The sequence below is a fragment of the Artibeus jamaicensis genome, unplaced genomic scaffold (genome assembly GCF_021234435.1).
Source record: "Artibeus jamaicensis isolate MK-2021 breed Jamaican fruit bat unplaced genomic scaffold, CSHL_Jam_final scaffold_1283, whole genome shotgun sequence".
NCBI classification, from domain to species: domain Eukaryota; kingdom Metazoa; phylum Chordata; class Mammalia; order Chiroptera; family Phyllostomidae; genus Artibeus; species Artibeus jamaicensis.
This window is the reverse complement of record NW_026522028.1, coordinates 4561959-4584452: the sequence shown is the minus strand read 5'-3', so window position 1 is coordinate 4584452 and position 22494 is coordinate 4561959. Positions and strand designations below refer to the sequence as shown.

The window sequence follows — 22494 nt, the reverse complement described above, 5'->3', positions numbered from 1 at the left end:
GCACAAAGTCTGCAGTGACCCTAATCTTAGGAATTTTTTTTTAATGCAAGTGCCTAGAGGAGAGTTTAGACTGTTTACACTTCCAAGTCTTTTCCTGAGTCACAGCACCATCTGCAAACTCTGCAGTTTTGATTTAGGATGAAATAAGGAAAAGAAGAAACAGTGGGAATGGGGTGATGCTGCGGAAGAGGGGCAGTCCCTAATCCTTTCCCTTCCACATGCCAAGCAGCTTTTCCCACCAGTTGTTATAATGAGCAGCACTTATCTTTTCCTTTGCAATATGTCTCAAAGTTTCCTGATTATTAAAACAAACAAACAAACAACACACTTGAGGCCTTATTCAATAGGACTTCATTTTAAACTAAGCAAATCAGACTGACCAGAGTAGCACTAATAGAACACCAACTGCATACATACCTTCAAATGTTCAAGTAGCCGCATTCAAAAAGCGAAAAGAAGCAGGTCAGTTTACTTTTGGAAATATCTTTCATTTAATCCACTATGACAAAATATTGTCACTTTAACACATAAGGAGAGAGTTTACTGCCTTGTATGGTCCTACTAATTCTTCAAACCCCAAGCATGTGCTTACACACACAGTCCATTTTAATTCGGACCAGCCACATTTCTGCAGCTCAGTGAGTGTCCCATGTGGCTAGTAAACTGGACACTGAAACTTTAGACAGAGCCCTAACATTGTGATTCTTACGATGAAGCAATATAGAAAAACACTCCTCTTCTTGGAGGAGATTGCAGAGCCCAAGCCATGAATACATCTGTCCCACTAACAGAGCTTGGATGAATTTAGTGTTGATGTAGTGCTGTTAGAACTTAGGAGATACACTGTAGCATTCGCACCAGTGGGATGCCTCACAGTGCGGTGGACCACAGGGAGACTTTATTCCATTATTGTGCAGCTGTGCATTGACTGATCACATCAGTGCCTTGTCTGGAGTTGTCTTTGAAGAATGAAACTATCTTCGGCAAATTCTGAAACCCTCTTCCTAGAAAGTGATATAGTTAGATTACCTCCTGAAAAGTTCCTTAGCTCTCCAGAATTTTGGTTTAAATTAAAAAAGTAACTTGTATTTCACTGGATTATTTGAGAGATCAAAAAGAGAATGAGTGACATGTTGGCCATGCAATCAAAGTCAGATTGTTTAGGGAAGACAGTGTAGGTAACTTTCTAGCTCCCCTCATAGCTCTAAGCTCTCACCTCAAGGGATGACCCTTCATCTCGTACACCCTTTCTTCCTCCCTCCTCTCATTCTATCTCTTGAGGGACTGCCCTGCCTCCCAGGCCCTGGCACCTTGCCTGTGGCTCTTTCTGATGTGACTTGAGAGTTAACAATGACACAGAGAAAATCATTCGCTTCTCTACTGGATTACCAGTGCTGTGTGATGAGAGGTTTGGACTTCCAAGTAACCATCCGCCAAAAGGGAGACATCCCCAAGAATTGCTGTATGATTACTGAAGCATTGGCAGGAAGAGTTTATGAAGGACTGCATTGCTCAAAAAGGAATATGTATTTTTAAAAAGGAAGTTTAAAAATTAAGAATAGAATTACCCTATGACCCAGAAACACCTTCTCTGAGTATCTACCCAAGAAATTTAAAAACATTTATTCATAAAGATATATGTACCCCTATGTTCACTGAAGCATTATTTGTGGGGGCTAAGACATGGAAGTGACTGAAGTGTCTTTTGACAGATGGCTGGATAAAGATGTGATCCATAGAATACAGTGGACTACTACTCAGCCGCGAGGACAGATGAAATGCTGCCATTTGTGACAACGTGGATGGATCTTGAGGATACCACGCTAAGTGACACGAGTTAGACAACAACCCCGGCAAGAACCATATCACTTCACTCATGTGAGATATAAAACTGAAGGCAACAAATGAAAAAACAAACAAAGCTCAGAGACACAGACAACAGTATGGTGTGTAGCAGAGGAAAGGTAGGCGGGGGAAGGCAGAAGAGGGTCAAGGGGGTCAAATATATGGTGACAGAAGATTTGACTTTGGGTGGTGAACACACAGTGCAGTGTACAGATGATGCATTATAGAACTGTACGGTTGAAACCTATGTAATTTTATTAACTAATGTCACCCCAATAAATGTAATTAATTAAAAAAAATAAAAGATGAAGTTAAAGACAGGGATGTCACTATACCAACCTTCCTCTATTTCTTTTTTTGAGAATGCACACTTGTCTTCTTTCACTGCCAGATCCCTATTTCCTGGAATGTTATGTAGCACACAGTAGGTCCTCTATAAATGCTTGTTCAATTTATATATTGAGACAGGTGACTGACAAAACTTAGCTAGCTAAGAGCCCATGCTGCGAAGCACTCTGCATTACTGCCTCCTTTGCCAGTGAGAGCTTAATATCTGATTTGAGGAAAGCTGAGAATGATGTGCAAAATAAGATTGGTGTCCTCTCTACGTTTTTTAATTAGAGTAGTGCTATCTTTTTAAGTAAGACTCCTGAGCACTTTGTGACCACAGTAAGTCCATCTTAATCCCATTTGCTGCTTCATTTTCAATCAGAAAACGCAAACGCACACTACACCTTCAGATGGACCCTGAAGTAGAAATAAACCACTTAAAATCTGTTTATATTTGGAATGTCTGGAAAGGAAATAAGCATCATAGGATCACAAAATCTATTAACTATGTTCCTCTAATAATGAATTGAAGCTGAACTTTTTCCTACTGAGTGCCAGTTTCCCCTTAAAATTTCTTACTAAAAATCACCCTGTACAAACCTGGAAGGTGTACAAGAAATGGTAAGTATTCTAAACATGCTTTTCTTCAAAATGGCTAGTCTTCTGCAGACACTCCTCTGTTTAAATGTATTCAGTAACTGTTATGTACAGGCTAAAACACAAGACTTAGGTGTGCACCGTGTGACCTTCCCTGAGTGGTCCAAACCTCCTCTCCAGCTTCCGTTACCAGCCTCCACCTGGGACCCTGAGTTTCCGAGTCTATCACCACTGAAAGGCGTGTTTCCACTCTCCTAACAACCTGCATCTCTGAGCATCTCTGAGGCTACCTGGCCTTGGAACATGTGTTCTCACGGTCACGAACACTCCTTCCTGTTTCTTCCTGCTAAAGCTGCCGGCTCGTGGTGAGGACTTCCTTGGCCTCCCCAGACAAAGCTCATCACCCTCTCTTCTCTGTTCCCATAGGACTTGGGAAATAGAGTGAGTACGGAATTTGCAAAGAATTGTGTTATGCCAATTTTGAGGTTTAGACATCTGTCTCTCTCAGCACTAGACTAACTTCCTTGCATGTTGCAGCTGTCACTGGTTCCTCATCCCCCCCCCCAACGTGGAGGCAGACATCTGCCTCCTCCACTGCGGGGGGACTGCTGGGCATACACAGCACTGTTTGTCTTCTCGGCATTGAAACTTTGGTGTGCAGGATTCTTGACACTCGACAAAATATGTTGAATGAGCAAAAGGGTTCTGATATCCACAGCTGTGCGATGTTAAGGGAAAAAACAATTTTGCCCTGAAGGGACCATGTGTGCCATGGTGGCTTTTCTTCTAAAGAGATCCTAAAGAGGAGGTGACTACTAAATCCCAGGCTATGATCTTCAAAGGGCTTCTGCCCTGGGGGGAACCTGGAGCGTTTTCAATGTCAAGATTTTCTTAGAGAATATCAGCCCTTGTTATACACAGTCCAGTGCCCATGTCTTCTGTATATGAAAGGTGCTAATCAAATTCTGCTCTCCTGACAAAACCCTATTTTTATTTTGGATCAGGGAGAAATAAATGAGGGGTCCTACATTTTACATCTTATAAAATAAAGGACCCCCCCAAATCTATACCTCAACAGGAGATGAATAAGGCAATGACAATGCAATTCAATGTGCTTCATAAATTGTCAAGAGCCTTGTTATGTTAGGACTGATGTTACTGTCATCATTAACAACCTTAACATTCTCTCTCATAAAAACTAACCCCTGCTAATAGTCTGATTTTGATATACTATGACTCAAATTATAACCCATAGTAATAAAGATCTTATTGTCTCACCCTTATTGGTGAGAACAGAAGATGGGTTTAATTGGGATTATACTCATCACTAAATAGAATTTTTATGGATAAAAGAATTTTTCTCTTTATGATGTGATGTCTTTAAGGCATATTAGGAGGGCCTTATCCGATAATGAGTGGTCTTATTGTTTATATTAGTTCCCTCAAAATTTATTAGGCAGAGCTGTAATTTATTTATTTACTTACTTATTTAAACATCTCTAACTTCTACCTGATGGTTAGTAAGCCACATGGTATTCAGATCCTAAGGCCTTCCTTTATTCACCTCTGATTTTGGGTGAAATTCTTAACCTATCTGAGTCTTTGTAAAAGAGTTATAAGAATACCTTTTCTACTTATCTTGGGAGAATTTTTTTTCTTTTTGGAAAATTACATTGAGAAATATCCCTTGTAACCTTTAAAATAGCAAGACATTAAAATGAACTTTATGAGCTACTGCAATTAAATGTTCTATTGCGTTTTTTCTGGGCATGTTTTTTTGGGAAATTAATTTTACTCCATCTTCCCAAATTATCCATTTCCTAAATGTGCTTCTTAATTTTTAAACTAATTTCTTCACTTATACCCCTTGTGGCACTGAATTACAAACAACCCAGTGGACACATACACACCCCAATAAAAAATAGCTTATGAAACAATACTTTAGCATGTGTGACGAACTCTGATATTTTGTTTCTTTTTCCACTGCCCACCCCCGAAATGCTGGTGGTGATCCACAAACTGATTTCATCATTCACCATTTGGAAAACACTAGCTCACTAGATTAAAAAAAATTCTTTTAACCAAAATCTAATGAAAAAAAAAAAGGAAATGATGTGCTCACCATCGTTTCTTGCTATTGCTTTCCATGCATCCACATACTGACCAGGAGCACCTCTCACCATGCCTAGTCATCTCACCATTTTTCGTGACACCACCACTTTCCTGCTGATTTTCTTTTACTGTATGTAGCCTGGTCTCACTTATCTCCCTTCTTACCTCCTCTCTGAAGCCCTTCCAAATCTTCGAGCCAGGGAGTCGCTGTCTTTGCTGCCCCTTGCCTGACTTCCTGACGATGTATCAATCTCTGTCACAACTCTTAGATGTGACTTGAATGGCTTCAATAGCCACCTACTGCACATACCATTCCTCTGTCAATTGTTTAAAGGTCTGTCAATTTCAATAAACCCTGAGTTCTCACTGAGGAGGTTGGGATTGTGTCATTTTGGACATCCAGAGCACTACAGCACAGGGTCTGACACAGTAGCTCCAAAACAAAGGTTTGCTGAATAAATGTATCGATTTTAAAGGTTAGTTACAATAGAATGGGTTGTGTGGGCTAAATGTTCAAACTAGAACTGAGTGGTGCTGCACAGGCTCTCTAAATTCCAGGTATCTTCTGGGCAGATCTCTGCCCCCCCACCCCCCCACCGGTGGGACAGCGAACTGGCGGTCTCCCAAGCCCTGGGCATCTTGGAGTGGTTGGTGTCACGTCTATTATCTGAGCATCGTTAAAATTCCATTTTGATTTTTCTATTCTGAACATATCCCAGGGAGATGATAAAATATCTCAACAGTTCAGTCTCTTTCTTTATGGAGTTATCCTGGGTGGTGATGGAATAGTTAAATTGCCCCAAACACCCCTCTAGTGATAGTCCTGGTTAAGACAGTAAATGCGCAAATTCTTATGGACTAGAGTGCAGTTTGCTCACTGCAGCATGTATTTCAAACAAATGTTCCTAAGCCTACCTGTGTGTACACCGTGCTATGCAGCTTAGTGCTTTTTAAAAACAATTATGTGGTTTTAAGGGAAAAAAGTCAGTATTCACAAACCTAAGTATAAGCATAAAAATATAATGGAATCTACAATCCTTACATCCTTTATTTCTTTTTCTTGTCTTAGAGGCTTAACTAAGTCTCTCAGTACAACACTGACCAAATGTGGTGATGGATGGCCCTTGTTTCCTCACTGATCTTTAAGGAAAGCTTTAAATATTTCACTACTGTGCATGTTTGTTTTGAATTAGGGGTCAACAAACTAGACCTCGTAAGTGAAATCTAATTGCCATTTGTTTTTACAGATCAGTTTTATTGGAACACACACACACTCAAAACACAAAAACAAAACCAAAAGTTATGTGGTTTTCAAGTTAAGGTTGTTGTAGCAACCCATTACTAGTATTTAAAAATACACATATTGTCCTTTTGTAAACACATCCAAAAGCCGTATGTTGTTAAAATGAAATAGAAATTTAAGGATAAAATGTCTGGAAAATGCATTATCAAAAAATAGCAGCAAAATGGCATTTTCGAAAGAAATCCATGTTCACTAGGATTTATAGTACAATATAAACCTGTACTATTAGTTGTAATGCCAGGGTTTGGAGAACTATGCTGGCCCATTAAATTTATTCATTTTCACAACCTGCAGACATTTTAATGTCTGAGTAGCAATAAGAACGAATTACCTAAAAACTTTTAATAGGGTGTAATAAATTAAGACTGAATGGAAATGCAAAAGTGGGTACAACAGGAGAAAATTATGAATCTCATGTAATAATCCAACAACACTTAAAGTGTGGAGATGACATTGGTATTCCGGAGTACACGACCACAGTGGATCCTAATTGTTTCTCTCCTGTCAAATAGAAATTGCACATTAATCTCAAAGCACTGCAAACTGTTTATTACATGCAAATCGTTATGCTTTGCAGGCTCTTTAAGGGGCCTCAAACTTCTTTACAAAGGAGCCCAGCTAGAAGAAGAGCTTCTCAGATGACATTAGGTTGCCACTGGAACACCACAGACTGCCTCTGCCAATAAGGGGATTTCATGGTAAGGAGGTGGAAGGGTTCACAGGACTGAAGGTAAAATCACAGAATGAGGCTTGGACCAGGCACAACTCCAGTCTATTGTAGACATAGCTCATTACTCTTAACCAGGCATTCTCATAAGAATGAATGAACTCCAACTATAACACTTACCTTAAGATTAAGAGTCTCAAGAAAGAATACGACTGGTCAAGCCTAGGACCTATTGCCTAGGACCGTGGGCATGGTGAGAGAAAGGCTCAGGCCAGAAAGAACTCTAGAACTCCTTTGCACAGAATACTTGATATATTGTCTTGCTAAGCCTGCAGAGGTACTCAAGGGGAAATGGCAGTAGTGCTGGGAAGGAGAAGAGTTGCTATATACTCTTCAAAACAACTAAATGTGCCACATACTGCTACTGTGAAAGCCTCTTTCAAGTTTAACCAAACCCCTTCTCTTAATGCATGGCGTCGAAAGTTGAGTTAAATAACAGGAGTATTTTGATTTCCTTTTTTGGTTACCATAACTTTCCATTTCTTTTATGAGCATGGACCCAGTCTATCTCTCTGTTACATCAAGTAACAAAGAATGTTTAAAGAGAAGGTAAAAAGGGCATTCGCATTTTTATTGTAACTTTTTTATTAAGCTATTTTTGGAAGCAAGAGTCAGCAAACTTTTTTTCTGTTAAAAGCTACATTGTTAAGATTTGGGGCTCTGCAGGCCATGAAGGGTTTGCAAGGAACTACTTTAAAGCAACACAGGAGCCAGAGAGAATTTGTACATCAATACGTTTGTTGGAGTTCCCATACCATTTTGCACACAAAGACACAGGTGGCTGGCAGGATTTGGCCCCATAAGCCTGCTCTTCTCAAGACTTTAATATTCATAGGATCAATATGTACTATGTGTTTGTATTAAAATTCATTTCATTTCATTGCCAGAACTCTGAGGGATGTCATAGGTGAGATATTTACTCCTAATAAAAACCAGCTCCATGGCACCGGGAAGTCCTAGATTCTGTTGTTTCAGTTTGTCTGAAATCTTCTTCAAAATGAGCACAGTTATGAAAAATGAATGGCTGAATCTAAGGCAAGGAGAGAACTATAATCCAAAGGACTATAAAGTTGTACAAAAATTATTTATTAGCAAATAAAAAGTACTAGTGAACCAACAGAGCCTCAAGTGGAAAAAGGGAAGCACAGACACACACGTTCACGGTAGACAGATCTATCGCTTTGGTTTCTGTTTTAGTTTTCATGCCATGGCCCTGGACATCGCCTTCTTATTAGTTTGGATCAGAATGCCTTAACACAAATTCATTGCCAGTAAACTTCTGTCAGTTAGAGCCTCACAAAAGAGCGAGAACGTTCAACTTTGTTAACGATGATGCTTGCAAACAATCCCAGTCCCTGGTTTATACCTATAATTTGCTTACACAGTAGGAAGATTTACCATTCTTCTGAAGAGATCATTCCTTTTCAGCTTGACGAATAGTACATCTCGAACCAACTCATCTGGGAACAAGCCTCTTGTACTATAATTTGTCAATTTTAACATCATTCCAAATTTACACCTTATGTCAGAACAGTTTCCCACTCTCTTGGTATGGCTGGTTCATAGCTAGTTCTTTCCTTATGCTGCCTTTCACAGTATTGCTCTTTCCTGGTTCCCGAAGTCATTTTTTTTTTCTCCCAGTTAAGGTGCAGGGGCGGGACATCGAGAAGGACTAGGACACACACAAAACTGCTGAAGAAGAAACACTCCCATTCATTTCCCCCTCACTGGTTCCAGGACTTTTATGGGGGGGGTGCATATTTTCAGGTGCTTGTATGAGGCTCTGAGATTATCACAAGAAACGGAGCTCTTTCCCAACTCTATCTCTAGTAGCAAGCAAAGTAAAGTGCCTTCCTCGCACACAGTGGGCTCACAGTAAATGTCTGTTGAACAGATTCTGGTATTTCTGATACACTCAGCGGAGAAGAGAATGAAGCCAGCCAATATGAGAATTCCAAATACTGTGTACAGCGAAGAGGACAGGGCAGCTCAATGTAGGGCATGTAAGGTGGGGTAAAGATGTAAGGAATCACAGGTTTGGAGACAGTTTGTCTAAGGGAAGGACATAATGAAAACATAACTCATTTATTAAATTATCTATTACGATGAGGTTTATATGTTGTATAGGTGAAGAGATTATTCAATGTGTATTGGATATATGGGTGACTAAGAAAGACGAGGACCCTCCAAGGTTGGCGTTTTAGTGGGACATGGAGATAATGAATGTTAGATAATACACATGCAAACATATATTACAATGTCACCATTTTACAGTGTTATGAAGAGCGTAAAGCTGGGTCATTTGCAGAGAAAAGGATTAAGATTGTGTGTGTGGTTAGATTCCTGGTCAGGGCACATGCCCGGGTTGCAGGCCGGTTCCCTACAGGCCAGTTCTCAGCAGGGAATGCACAAAAGGCAACCATACATTGATGTTTCTCTCCCTCTCTCCTTCCCCCCTTCCCCTCTAAAGATAAATAAATAAAATCTTAAAAAAAAAGATTGTGTGTGTGTGTGCGTGTGTGTGCGTGTGAGAGAGAGAGAGAGAGAGAGAGAGAGAGATTTTAAGATAGGAGGGGTTACAAAAGCCATGTCTAAGAAGGTAACTTTAGAGCGTGGACCAGTATAAAAAAGGAAAGTGTCCAAATATCTTTAGAGAGACAGGGTTGAGACACAGGATATGGACAGGGTTAGGGAAGACCCTCAGGCAAAGAGAAAAGCAAGACTCATGGCAGGAACCAGTATTCCAAGAAACAGTAAAAGGTATGTGAGAAGGAGCAAGATCAGTGTGGCTAAAATTTCTGCTCTACAATATATTGTACTTCATGAAAATTATCTATATTATCATGAATTTTATGTTTCACTGAACAATAATTTCCACTTCGCATTGTTTCCATGTTGATGTGAGCAGTTTTCCATTTGGAATTTGCAACTAGCATGCTTCACTTTTTGGAGATTCTTATTCTCTTCATAATTTCTTACTCTAAGAAGGACGATCCCTTAGGAATGCCATGTTTTTCATGCATTTACAGCAATTATTTACTGGGGTGGTTGTAACAGTCAGTTATCGTTTTGGTTCTTGCTTCATTTCGATAATGTATGGCAATCTGTTGCCTCCTTCAATGTGCCACTCTGGACAACAGAACTTTAAGAACAAAACTGTTAAAACTATCCAATCGTTTTCATATATTTATCCTATGAAAGATGCATTCAATGGGCAACAATTTAGAGCCCCTCTCTGTATTTCTGCACTGTGCTAAATTCCCAATAAATCTGTTATTTACTACTTCTGAAAAGATTCATAAGAACCAAGAAGTTGTAGAGGAGTTTCTAAGCAGCAATAAAAGGCTAACAATATTAATGAAAGAATAAAGTGCCCAACTGTTTAACTGTATTAAGAGACTGAATTCTCATGCCACTGCCAGGTAATAATGTTGAAAAACTCACTTTAAGATGTATTCCCATATTCATACATGGCTATAACCCTACAGCAAGTGACTAGAGACAAATTCTCTCAGCAGTAAATTTTCATGCTGATCCCCTTATGTCAGCGTACGTCTTCTGGTTACGGAAACCATGATAGCTTTGTGACTGGCAAATGAAATCTTATGAAATTTTATTACTGCTGGGGAAATATAAAGGGCCAGCAATAGTACAAATTATTCTTAACATTGGGGTCCCAATGAAGGACGACAGATGGCAGAAATGTTTACTCAAGTGATTTTTCCATCAAAGTTTCTATTAGCATTTGAGTGCCAGCAGTGTGGCTGTTAAGGAGCCGTCAAACTCACCAGCCAGCTGGCGAAATCAGCACTCTAAACACTGACTATATAGAAAACATATTTGTATTCAATTTGGTCTTTTACACCATATGCCTCCTTCTAGATAGCCTTAGATTTCATCCACGTTAAGTCCAAGGCAGTCATGGCCCATAGAGTCCTCTGAGGGAAGAGATGATCAATGAGATATTAACATACATCTGAATCACAACACAAAAACTCTCTATAGCCGACAGTGTCAGAGACCTACACACATCCATTCAACACACTTCATCTCTGGGTAAGCCTATTGATTTTCAATAATGGCACCTGATACTTGAGGGCTTTCTGGGCTGCAAGCTCAGAAAGCAGGCTGAGAAGAATAAGAAACCATGGGTATTCCCATTAAGAGGAAGAGAACCTTTTTACAGACTTGCCTGTCTCAAACTTTTGGGCAGAAGTTACCCAACTCCAATCAATGTGCTCTATCTAAACTTGTAAAAATTGGCTCCTTTACAAAGTGCTTTAGCTCTGGCTGGTGTAGCTCAGTGGATTGAGTGCTGGCCTGTGAACCAAAGGGTCGCTGGTTCGATTCCTAATCAGGGCACAGGCGTGGGTGGCGGGGCCACGTTCCCAGTAGGGGGCACATGAGAGGCAGCCACATACTGATGTTTCTCTCCCTTCCCCTTTCTCTAAAAGTAAATAAATAAATAAATAAAACCTTTAAAAAAAGTTAAAAGGAATAAAAATCAAAGAAAGTGCCTTAGAATTTTCTTGATTACAAATACCCAAGGAAAGGCAGGGCTGAAGAGACCCTAAAATTTTCTTTGACACCCTCAGACTCTCCTATGCCTTCTCCCCAAATCCAGACACCAGGGCCCTTTGTCTCCATTTTTTTCCTCCTCTAGGAGATCACAGTAATATTCTCATGCTCTAACTCTACAGTTTATATGTAATTTTCCATATTCTGTGCAGATTTCCTATTTGAAAAAAGGAAAAGTATATTTTGCTTTAACCAGAACATAAATTTAAACTACAAGTTTTTGGAGGTTTGATGGCAGAATTAATCCATACTGACTTAAGTATTTTCAGTCATAATGAATTAAGATTTATTGTTGTGGTACAAAGTAAAGAGTTTGAAATTGAATTTATTTACAGTAATACAGAAAAATATAATACACATCCACCACATAGTATATATTATGGACAAGGAAAGCACAGTAATGTGGAAAGATGAGGCAGAAAACTTATTAATCTAATATTAAAGAGACATGTTGCCTAAAAACAGCAGTTTAACTCCTATTAAGATAACTACTATTACTATTACATTACTATTTCACTCTTTGTTAGCTTGACATTTGTTGATTGAAAGCCTAAAAAGTTTCATCTAAACAACCTCACTTTGTTTACTTCTGAAGGTTAATATCAAATGGAATTTCTTAAGATTGTAAGGTCTCATTCTTGCTCATGGCAACATTCTCAAGTTGTTAATTTTTAACATGGTTCACTAAGCAGCATTAACTTGTAATATAAACAGGCTCCCTTTCCATTAATAGCAAGAATGTTTCATTCCTTTAACTATCAAACTAATGATTATTATCACTTCTACTATTAAATTCAAGAATTTTAAACCCCTGCCCTGACTGGCGTGGCTCAATTGGTTGAACGTCATCTCGCGAAGTGAAACGTCAAGGATTCAATCCCCAGTCAGGGCACATGCCTGGGTTGCAGGCCAGGTCCCCAGTAGGGGGCATGCAAGAGGCAACCACGCATTGATATTTCTCTCCCTCTCTTTCTCACTCCCATCCCCTCTCTAAAAATAAATAAATAAAATATTTTTTAAAAGAACCTAGAAAATGTTTTAAATAACTGATTTTGAACCCCATTAAAAGTAGCCCATATTTTCAAACTTATTTCTTTCTAGTCTTGAAGAACATGTAGAGCTAAACATTAGGGCCTGTTACAATATCACCTTTTCTGTTTTCTCTAAAAGTACTGGCTGGCACACCAATTCACTCTGTCAATAGATGAGTTTTAACATTATTTTCATAACTTTCTTTCATGGTGCTGAGCTTTCCCTTTAAAAACTCCCATTAACATTTATTCTTGTTAGTTCTAAAATGAGTAGGCAGACGTGTCTGAGGAGGATGTGTTTGGCTGAATTGGAATTTTCTTCAATTCCTATTCCAAGAGCTATACTTTGATCCAATGTCATAATTCATAAAAATAAGGTTTAATGAAACTTCTCAGTTGTTCCATCTGCATTTCAGATGTTTGGGGATAGTAGTTCAGTGGATTTTCTTGTTTTGTTTTCATAGATACAGGCTAATTACTTATGAAGTGTGATTAGTTATGATATCTTACATGTAATGTGTAATTATTTTGTGGAAAATGCAGTTCTAAGTGCTTTATGCATAACTTCTTTTTATTGTTACTGAAGACAACAGAAAGCAGGAACGTGGAGAGACTTAAGGCAGTTTCCCAGGGTTCTGCAGTTATTGAGCTAAAGGAGCTGGGATTTCAACCCATACTGTGTGAATGTGGCTTCTAACCTGTTCATCAATCTTTTAAACTTCTATTAGAGCCTAATTGGGCATTATAACTATATTTCATCTCTTTAAGGAGGAGGAGGAAAGACTGACACATTGAATAGAGACCTGGAAGGTGTAAAAAACCCAAATCACACTTTACCAATGTGTTGACTCATACAAAACAACACGTGAGGTTAAAAATATGCACTAGATGTGATTAGCCACAGATTAGATAATTGCAAAAAATAGATTTGTCAATTTTACAGGAGAAATTATGTGAAATAAATGATAAGAAAGATGGAATTAAAAAAAAAAACAGAATACCAGTGAGGCGTGGGACAACTTAAACAGTCTCATATCTATACTCGGGATCCCTGAAGAGGGACTGGGGATGGAAACATATATATATTTTTAAATGCCTTAAAATTTCTAAATTTGACGAAAACTACAAACCCACAGATCCAAGAAGCTTAACAAAGACTTCAAGAACAAGATATGTGATGAAAACTATGCCAAGGAGTATCATAAAGTAATTGTTCTACTCCCCAATAAACCTTCTGTATGCTAATTGCCATTTCAGAGAGGGCTTGCCAAGCATGCGCACCGGAAACAGGTACCTAAATAGATATCAAAGCAACTACTTTGTGTCAGGTATCTGTAAATGGCAAGAGATTTATAACCTCCCCAAGAAAACCACATATAACACATCTCTCTGTCTGTAAGCCACGTCCCTAGTGATGCTGCATAAGTTCCAAGTTTACTTTAGTGGTTTTACAAATATATTTTCTGTATGACGGCAGATTGGAAATCCTGAATTTCATCCACCTCTGATGCCAATGTTGGTGAGTATATAAGTTTGACTGACATACACACAATGACCCAATATTTTAAAATGACTCATTTTCTATGTTTACATAGTTTACCTATATTGTACATAGGTGGTTACATGTTTACTTTATTAATCAAAATGCATATTTGCTATGCAAAAATATTTGAGAATGGAGAATTGTAGAGTTGAATATGATATTGCTTTTTATAAATCCAGCATTTTAAGGTGTCAGAACTATTTAATAAATTACCTTCTTCCTTGCTTTCATCTGTCTTGATCAGCATTTTCTGGCATTAAAAATTGGCCACAATTCAAATCTACTTGAGTGAGCACTGCTACACGAAATCCGAGTTTAAAAAGTTACAAAATTACCCAAGACTCAGTGTAATAAACACAATATTTTTACACCCAAACTGTATAGTTTATAACCTAAATTACAATCTCCACAATCCAATTTATCTTTATCTGCATACTCAAAAGACACAGCAAGTTGAAATTAAACTGTACACTGGTTATAATCCATATGCTGCCTTTCCATTAACATAAACCATAAAAAGTCAATAAGTACCGCCAATTAACTCTGCATTGTTTTGGCCTCTGGACTATCTCAGAAGGCATTTTGTCAATAGAATATATGGAAATATTTCTACATCACCACAAATTGTCCTTAGGGAAACAGAACTGTAATTTTATCATGATGGATATTTCTAGAAACTACATTATTGCTAAGTATACCATAAGTTCTTCTTCTGGATAGGGTCCAACTTAAAAACACAAACTGCCCTAAAGCCACAGGACACCCTGCTGAATGATGCTTCCGTGTACCACAGATGCAATTAGGCTTTCATTAGATAAACCAGTTATCTCTAAGCTAACTCTTGTCCTGTCCATAAAAATCCACAGTGAACACTCCCAACATCAGCATTAGGGTTATGTTCTACTATGTGTAGTGATGGCAACAAAAGCCAGAAATGATACATTTCCATCATCCTTCATAACCTGAACTTAAAGAAGTCCAGCAGTTGTGATACTGTGAAGATAAACACAGCTTGCAAAGAGAGATCTCAAAATCTTACCTTAAGATACCATTTGTATTTGGCATGTTCCCAATTCTCAGGTATTTGTGTCTTCTTGAGAAACTGTTCAGCTTCTGTTAGCCATTGATTAAATAGCTTCATATCATAATGAAACCGTCGCCATTTTTCAACGGATCTGTCAAATTGCCTAGAGGTTAAAAATAGGGATGAAGAAAAAGAAGTAAATTATGTAAAACAAATTATATGGACATAACATATATGTTTATTCACATAGACAATAATATTAAATATAAAAGACAGGTTAAAGTAAAAGGCTGTGATTTCTCCCTTTAAAGCTGAATACATTTCTTGATTGAAACAAAAGTAAATGCAACTATTATGGAGTATTAACATTCTCTTCCTTGTGAGCATATTTATTTTTATCATTCTAAGAATTTGAAAATATATTAGCATCTAATAAATCATTTTAAAGCGATTCAATCTCAAATGGATTGAAATCAAATGATCTCATAAAGTCTATCCATTTCAATATTACTCTTAATCCAAAAGGCTCTATTCATTAAGAGCCTCAAGCATCCAGAATGATGGATGTAATGTGTTCTAGGTTCCAGCCAACTAACCAACACATTGGTGTAAAACACAAGATGAGTGCTGTTTCCCTTTATCCTTATTGTTTCATTGGACCCACGAACATTTTACTTTGAAATGCTGATGGAACTTACATGATATTAGTCAGGCTTTACAGCTACCTTAACACAGTTGCACATCAGAATCATCTGGGTTTTTAAAAAACAGTAACAATAGAGACTTCCGCCAAGATGGAGGCATAGGTGGATATGTTGTACCTTCTCACACAACCAAGTTTAGAGACAACTAAATATTAGCAACAGAAAACATAGCCAGAACACAGAAAATTGAACTTGTCGGAAGTCTGTTAATAATAAATTCTTCAACCTGACTGGTAAGGGGCGAAACCAGCAGCTGGTGGAGCAGGGTTGCACAGGAAAACTCAGTCAGACGGACTCAGGTGCGCAGAATCCAGGCCCAGGGTTGGACCTAGTGAGCAACCGAGCGAGCGACCGCAGGGGAAACAGCGAGGGAGCAGGGCTGCGGGTTGACTGTGGTCGCGCATTTGTGCACGGACAGACGAGTGAGGGAGTGGGAGATTGGACTGGAACCCAGCGGGTGCCCACAGCAGGCAGCGGGGAGGGCGCCGCCATTTCCCTGCTCTGACCCCACCTCCACGTACAGCGTCATAACCCAGCGACTCTGAGTGGCCCGGCCCAGGTGAACCACCTAAGACGCTGCTCCTCACCCAGCTGTGAGAAAACAGAAGAGGGGGTCGCCATTTCCCCGCTCTGACCCCACCCCCACATATAGCGTCACAACCCAGCGACCTGGGAGTCCAAGGCTCCGCTCCCCACTCTTCAAGGGCCCGAACAGACCAAAAATGGCTCAAGAAGATCTCAAAGCCCCAGAGCCTATAAATCTAAGTGATGAAGAAATAGCAAAACTCTCAGACGCACAGTTTAAAACACTGGTGATCAGGATCCTCACAGAACTGGTTGATTATAGCCACAAATTAGACAAATATATGAAGGCGAAACTAATTGAAATGAATGGAATTGCACAGGACACCAATAGCAATAAAAAGGAAACTGGGACTCAAATCAATGGAGTGGACCAGAAGAAAGCAAATAATGGCCAAACAGAAAAGAGTCAAGAAGCAAGAATTCAAAGAAATGAGGAGAGTCTTAGGAACCTTCAGGACATCTTTAAACGCTCCAACATCCGAATTATAGGGGTATCAGAAGGGGGAAAGGCACAGCCACCAGTGGAAAACTTATTTGAACAAATAATGAAGGAGAATTTCCCCAATCTGGCAAATGAAATAGACTTTCAGGAAATCCAGGAAGCTCAGAGAGTACCAAAGAATTTGGACTCAAGAAGGAACACACCAAGGCACATCATAATTATATTAGCCAAAATTAAAATGAAGGAGAGAATCCTAGAAGCAGCAAGAGCTAAGGGGACAGTCACCTACAAAGGAGTCCCCATCAGACTGTCAGCTGATTTCTCAAAAGAGACCTTACAGGCAAGAAGGGGCTGGAAAGAGGTATTCCAAGTCATGAAAACCAAAGACCTACAACCAAGATTGCTCTATCCAGAAAAACTTTCATTTAGCATGGAAGGACAGATAAGGTGCTTCTCAGATAAGATCAAATTCACGGAGTTCATCATCATCAAGCCCTTATTATATGAAATGTTAAAGGGACTTATCTAAGAAAAAGAAGGTAAAGAAACGTGAACAGTGAAAGGACAACAAACTCAGTTATTAACAACCACACCTAAAACAAAAGCAAACTAAAAGGACAGCTAGATCAGGAGTGGAAACATAGAAATGAAGATCTCAAGGAGGGTTAGCAACAGGGGAGTGGGAGGAGGAGAAGGGGGGAGAAGTTACAGAAAATAAGTAGCATAGACAGTAGATAGAAAATAGATGGGGGGGCAAGAATAGCATGGGAAATATAGAATCTAAAGGACTTGAGACACGCAGTCATAAACTAAAGGGGGGGTAATGGTGGGGATGGGGGGTAGGGTGGAGGGGAATGAAAGGGGGAATAGAACAACTGTAACAGCATAATCAATAAAAAATTTAAAAAAAATCCTTTTTTAGAGAAGTGCCATAAGTACAAGTTGTCAAAATATGTATATTTAAATAAAACTTCATTTTGTTAATAAAGAATTTTTAATTATGTGTATACACACACAAAAAAAACAGTAACAATAAAACACTGATTCCAGGCTCCACTCTAGACCCATTAAATCAGCATCTTTAGAGGTCAGATATCGATATTGGTATTTTTAAAAGCATTCAGGTGATTGTAACATACAATCAAGGTGAAAGAAACCTGACAAAGTAAAGTCTTCTGGGGTTATGATCCACTGGATCTCCAGGAGCCTGTCCAAAGAAATATTTGCTAGCACTAAAACCAAAAGCCATCCTGAACATTCCCGGCACTGGGACTGCGTCAGAATGTGGCAGTCTGTCCAAGTTCTCTGAGGGCTATGCCTGAGGCACAGTGGATTATCGTTTTAAATATCTTCTGAGTTCTTGACATCCATTTAGGAACTTTAAATAATTTTAGAACTTAAATACTGCTGCAACTCCCAACTGTTTTCCTGGGAAGGGAATGGAATTGCCGTTTAGTACACAGTTACCATGAGTCAGGCACCGGGCACTGTGCTTTTTGCACTTAATGTCATGGACTCTGACAACACACACTGTAATGCAACAATCAGTATTCCCATTTTCCCACAGACAAAAGTAAGAGGGTGACTTACTTGCCAAAAGGTAAATATTTATCAATGGCAAAGATTCTAACTGAGGTCTCTCTGGTTTCCCTTCCCCACCTTACCAGGTCTTTGCGATGATTTCTCACCCTACCAGTTAAACAATGTAGTGACAGAGTTGCAGGGATTTTTTTCTTATTTTTGTTTTTTATTATCTTCCAAATATTTAATTATGCATTTACATGTACATCGTATTCTGGCAGACACTGCATTTACTTACTAACTATACTTCTTACTTGAAAAAATATTTAAAACAAGGAACAAGCCAACTAGCAGAAATATTTAAAATGGACAGTATTTTGGCAGCATAAAAAAGGAAGTCGATGGTAACTGGAAGAAGCAGTTTCTAACTACAGATAGCTGAAAAATAAGAATTCTGCCTTTTATAATTAATGGCATCCTAGGGCTGATCAAATATCATATAACCATTAACCATGAAATGATCTTAGAAATATATTACAGGTTTAATAATAATTTTGTTTTGCCCTGGCTGGTGTAGCTCAGTGGATTGAGCGCGGGCCTGCGAACCAGATAATCACGGTTCAATTCCCAGTCAGGGCACATGCCCAGGTTGCAGGCAGGTTCCCTGCAGGCCAGTTCCCAGCAGGGGACGCACAAACGCAACCACACATTGATGTTTCTCTCCCTCTCTCCTTCCCTTCTCCTCTAAAGATAAATAAATAAAATCTTTTAAAAAAATAATAATTTTGTTTTTATATATTTTCAGTGGTAGCTAATATACAATAAATGACTTACAAATGCATCTTAAGAATTTATTCCCTTAAAATAATTGTGCATTGTGTACGTCTCACAGGTACTTGTATCATTGGAATGAAAGTATTAAATAACAATCTAAAAAACAATGATGCACTGATGGCATTGTTCCATCTTAATGAGACTATCATCGATTCTCATTTTCATTTTCATTATATATTTTTCTGTTGTCAAGTTTCCTCCAATGTGCATTTCACACTTTGATATTTAGAAAAACACAGTCATTTAAGAGTAATTTTGAAAAACTTAGTTATTTCTATCTTTCTAAAGATTTTATTTATTTATCTTTAGAGGGGAAGGGAAGGAGAGAAATATCAGTGTATGGTTGCCTCTCGTGTGTCCCCTGCTGGGAACTGGCCTGCAACCCAGGCGTGTGCCCTGACTGGCAATCGAACCTTAATCCTTTGGTTCACAGGACCACGCTCAATCCACTGAGCTACACCAGCCAGGGCTAAGAGTAGTTTTAAAAGGCAGTCTCACATACTAACAACTACCGCCTCTCACTCTGCTCTTCTACCAGTTTGAAAAGCAGGCAGAAGCTAACCAGAGCACAGAGAAGTTGTCACTTGGTCACAATGTACCCTTCCAACTTTGTAGCAGTCCCCTCCTTACTTTGCTTTTATTTCCTGCCCAATCACTGGAACTGGTCTTATTGCCTCTTTGAACTACTGGGAGGTGGCTGCTTTTTCCAGCATTGCTGCTATAAATAACTCCTCTCTTCCTTGCGGGTGCTGCATGCTGCACAGACACGCCCCCTCCGCCACTCACTGCACTGGCAACCACCATCTGCCCCCAGAGTCCACAGAGGCTCCTCTTACCCCTCTCCTTCTCCACAGGTTACCTTTCCTCTCAAGCCCCCAAGAAAAGGAAATCCATATGGGTCCATATAATTGACCGTGATACACAAAGCTCTGCAAGACAGAGCTGGAGGGAGAAAGAAAACGGAAATAGGCTGAGGCTGATTTTGCTATTTACATACTTGTTCCAGGGGCCACAATAATGAGACAGGATGGCCTTGTCAGCCACACAGGCCTATCTGCATTCTCCACACCTGGATATTGCCTTAGGACTACATGGTTTTGCTCACGTTCCCAATTCCTGAAAGGCCTGCCAGCCTTTGCTTTTGTTCCCTTTCTCCTATTCCTACAATCCAAACCTTTCTGTATTTAATGACTGGGTCTAAATGACTGTCGCTTTGTCACTATCTAAACAGAGAGTATTCAACAGAACCTACAGCTGTAAATGCTTGGAAACTGGAAAGCTGATCTAATTTTATTATTAAATTAGTGTTAAAATGAGTACCTCTAGTCAAACAAAATATTACAGAATAAAAACATGCACTTTTGCACATAATGGCATTTAATGTGAGTAATAACATTTTAAACTCCATTTCAAGCATCACATAAAAAGTTTAAATACACTTTTCAGCATTTAATATGCATTAACGGCAAAGTCTGTATTCGTAAATTTACTACGTAAAATTTTCTTTTTATCACAATGACTTATAAACTTAAACTATTTCCTGGCAATGAAAATTCCAAATGAATAAAATTTTTGCTAGTTTTACATTACATTTGTCGATTTAATCTCTAATCAGTAACTAAGAGCCGTAAAATCCTCACAACATTAACCGGACTGTACAAATGATTGCAGAAAAAGGCAGCACCAATTAAAAACACATAGGGGCATTAAAAATAAAATTCAGGTAAATAAATGTAAGTTTTACCCTCTATATTATTTCTCAGGCAAAAGGGTGGTTGCCTTTTTTCCTGGGAATAAGAAATGTAGACCCAACTAAATAAAGGACAAAAAATATCAGTATAAACATATGGGTAATAAATCAAGTGATTTTAAAATTTTGCAAATATTAAAATTCTCATTCACCATGCAAGCAGTATTTAAAATTATACTGGTGCTCTAAATCAAGTTAGTCAGATTATTCTTGGGCATAAATTACATTTAGGGTGTAATTTAGGTACTTTGGGATATTCCTTAACACTTTCAGGTAATTAAGGTGGTGTTCAATTCCATAAAATAGATTTAAATAAATAACACCCCACTAGCCTTCCAACACATCCATTGTGGCTTTGTATGTAGGTCTGCTAACTCAGCATTAGGCTGCTGGTTATTTCCTCCCACGTTTCATTTTGATGTGGTAAGTGGAAGAGATCTTGGCTCAAGTCTCCTGGTCCAAACTGTTGGTAAATGGAAGTTAAATTAGGCATTTGCATCGAACCATAGTACCTTGTTCCCCTCCACACCCACACTCTGGCCCTACTTCCACAGGAATAAAATTAATATTTTTTAAAAGGTCTATTCTTTTTTTCTTAAAGATTTGATTATTTTTAGAGAGGGGAAGGGAGGGAGAGAGAGAGGGAGAGAAACATCACTGTGTGGTTGCCTCTCGTGCGCCCCCTACTGGAGACCTGGCTGGCAACCCAGGCCTGTGCCCTGCCTGGGAACTGGTGACTCTTTTTGTTTGCAGGACAGCACTCAATCCACTGAGCAGCACCACCCAGGGCAGGAAAAAATTATTTTGAAAAACCTGAGTGTATTAGCAGGTGTCAAGCATTTTCTACCGAATCTGACTCACTCTGAGGAGCTCTCCCAAGGCTCTGACTGTCATCACTTGTCTCACCTACCCCTGTTACCTAAAACACTCCACTCCTAAGACACTGCCCCAGTCTCTTTGTACTCTCATGTGTATATGAGATAATGTTCTCTCTATCTATCTATCTATCTATCTATCTATCTATCTATCTATCTATCTATCTATCCTGAGCCCAGGCCCACATATGAGCAATTCGACTCCATTCTAGCTGTCTGATGGTCTCACTGCCACCATCCCTGGATGAGGGGTTGGACCGGGACCCCTGCTCTTGCTCCCTCTGGCAGGTAGAGCACAGCGGTGAGACTGTCTCGCTTGGAATCCTGGCTCCACCATTTACTGTGTGGCCTTGGGTAAGGAAGTGCCTTCTCTGAAAAGTGATTATAAAAGTAGTACTTACCCTCTTAGGTTATTTGTGAGGGTTCCGTGAATGAATATGTCTAAATTTCTTGGAACAGTAGCTGGTGCTATTCAATGAATCCAAGTTTTCATTACTCTGCCTCTATTTGGCTTAGGTTTTCAAATGCAAATCATGTCACCAACATGGAGTCCAAGCCATGTCACTGTCTCTCTGGTCTCTACCAGACATTTAAGAAATTCTTTTATCCTTAGTTTCAGGATTTAAAGTAATGAAGTAGACAATGCCATTGGCCTGCTTACATAAGCTGAATCATTGCTTTAGCCTAGAACCC

At 39.1% G+C, this 22494-nt stretch overlaps 1 protein-coding gene across 4 annotated transcripts in view; it reads right to left on the bottom strand.

The window, feature by feature from the left end:
* DMD (dystrophin) overlaps positions 1-22494 on the bottom strand; it is a 1990869-nt gene that overhangs the window by 1049843 nt on the left and 918532 nt on the right. For all 4 annotated transcript variants that reach the window (XM_053655812.1, XM_037127036.2, XM_053655810.1 and 1 more), the window contains one exon: positions 15106-15253. In XM_053655812.1, coding sequence (XP_053511787.1) covers positions 15106-15253 — 148 coding nt within the window. The remainder of the gene's footprint in view (positions 1-15105; positions 15254-22494) is intronic.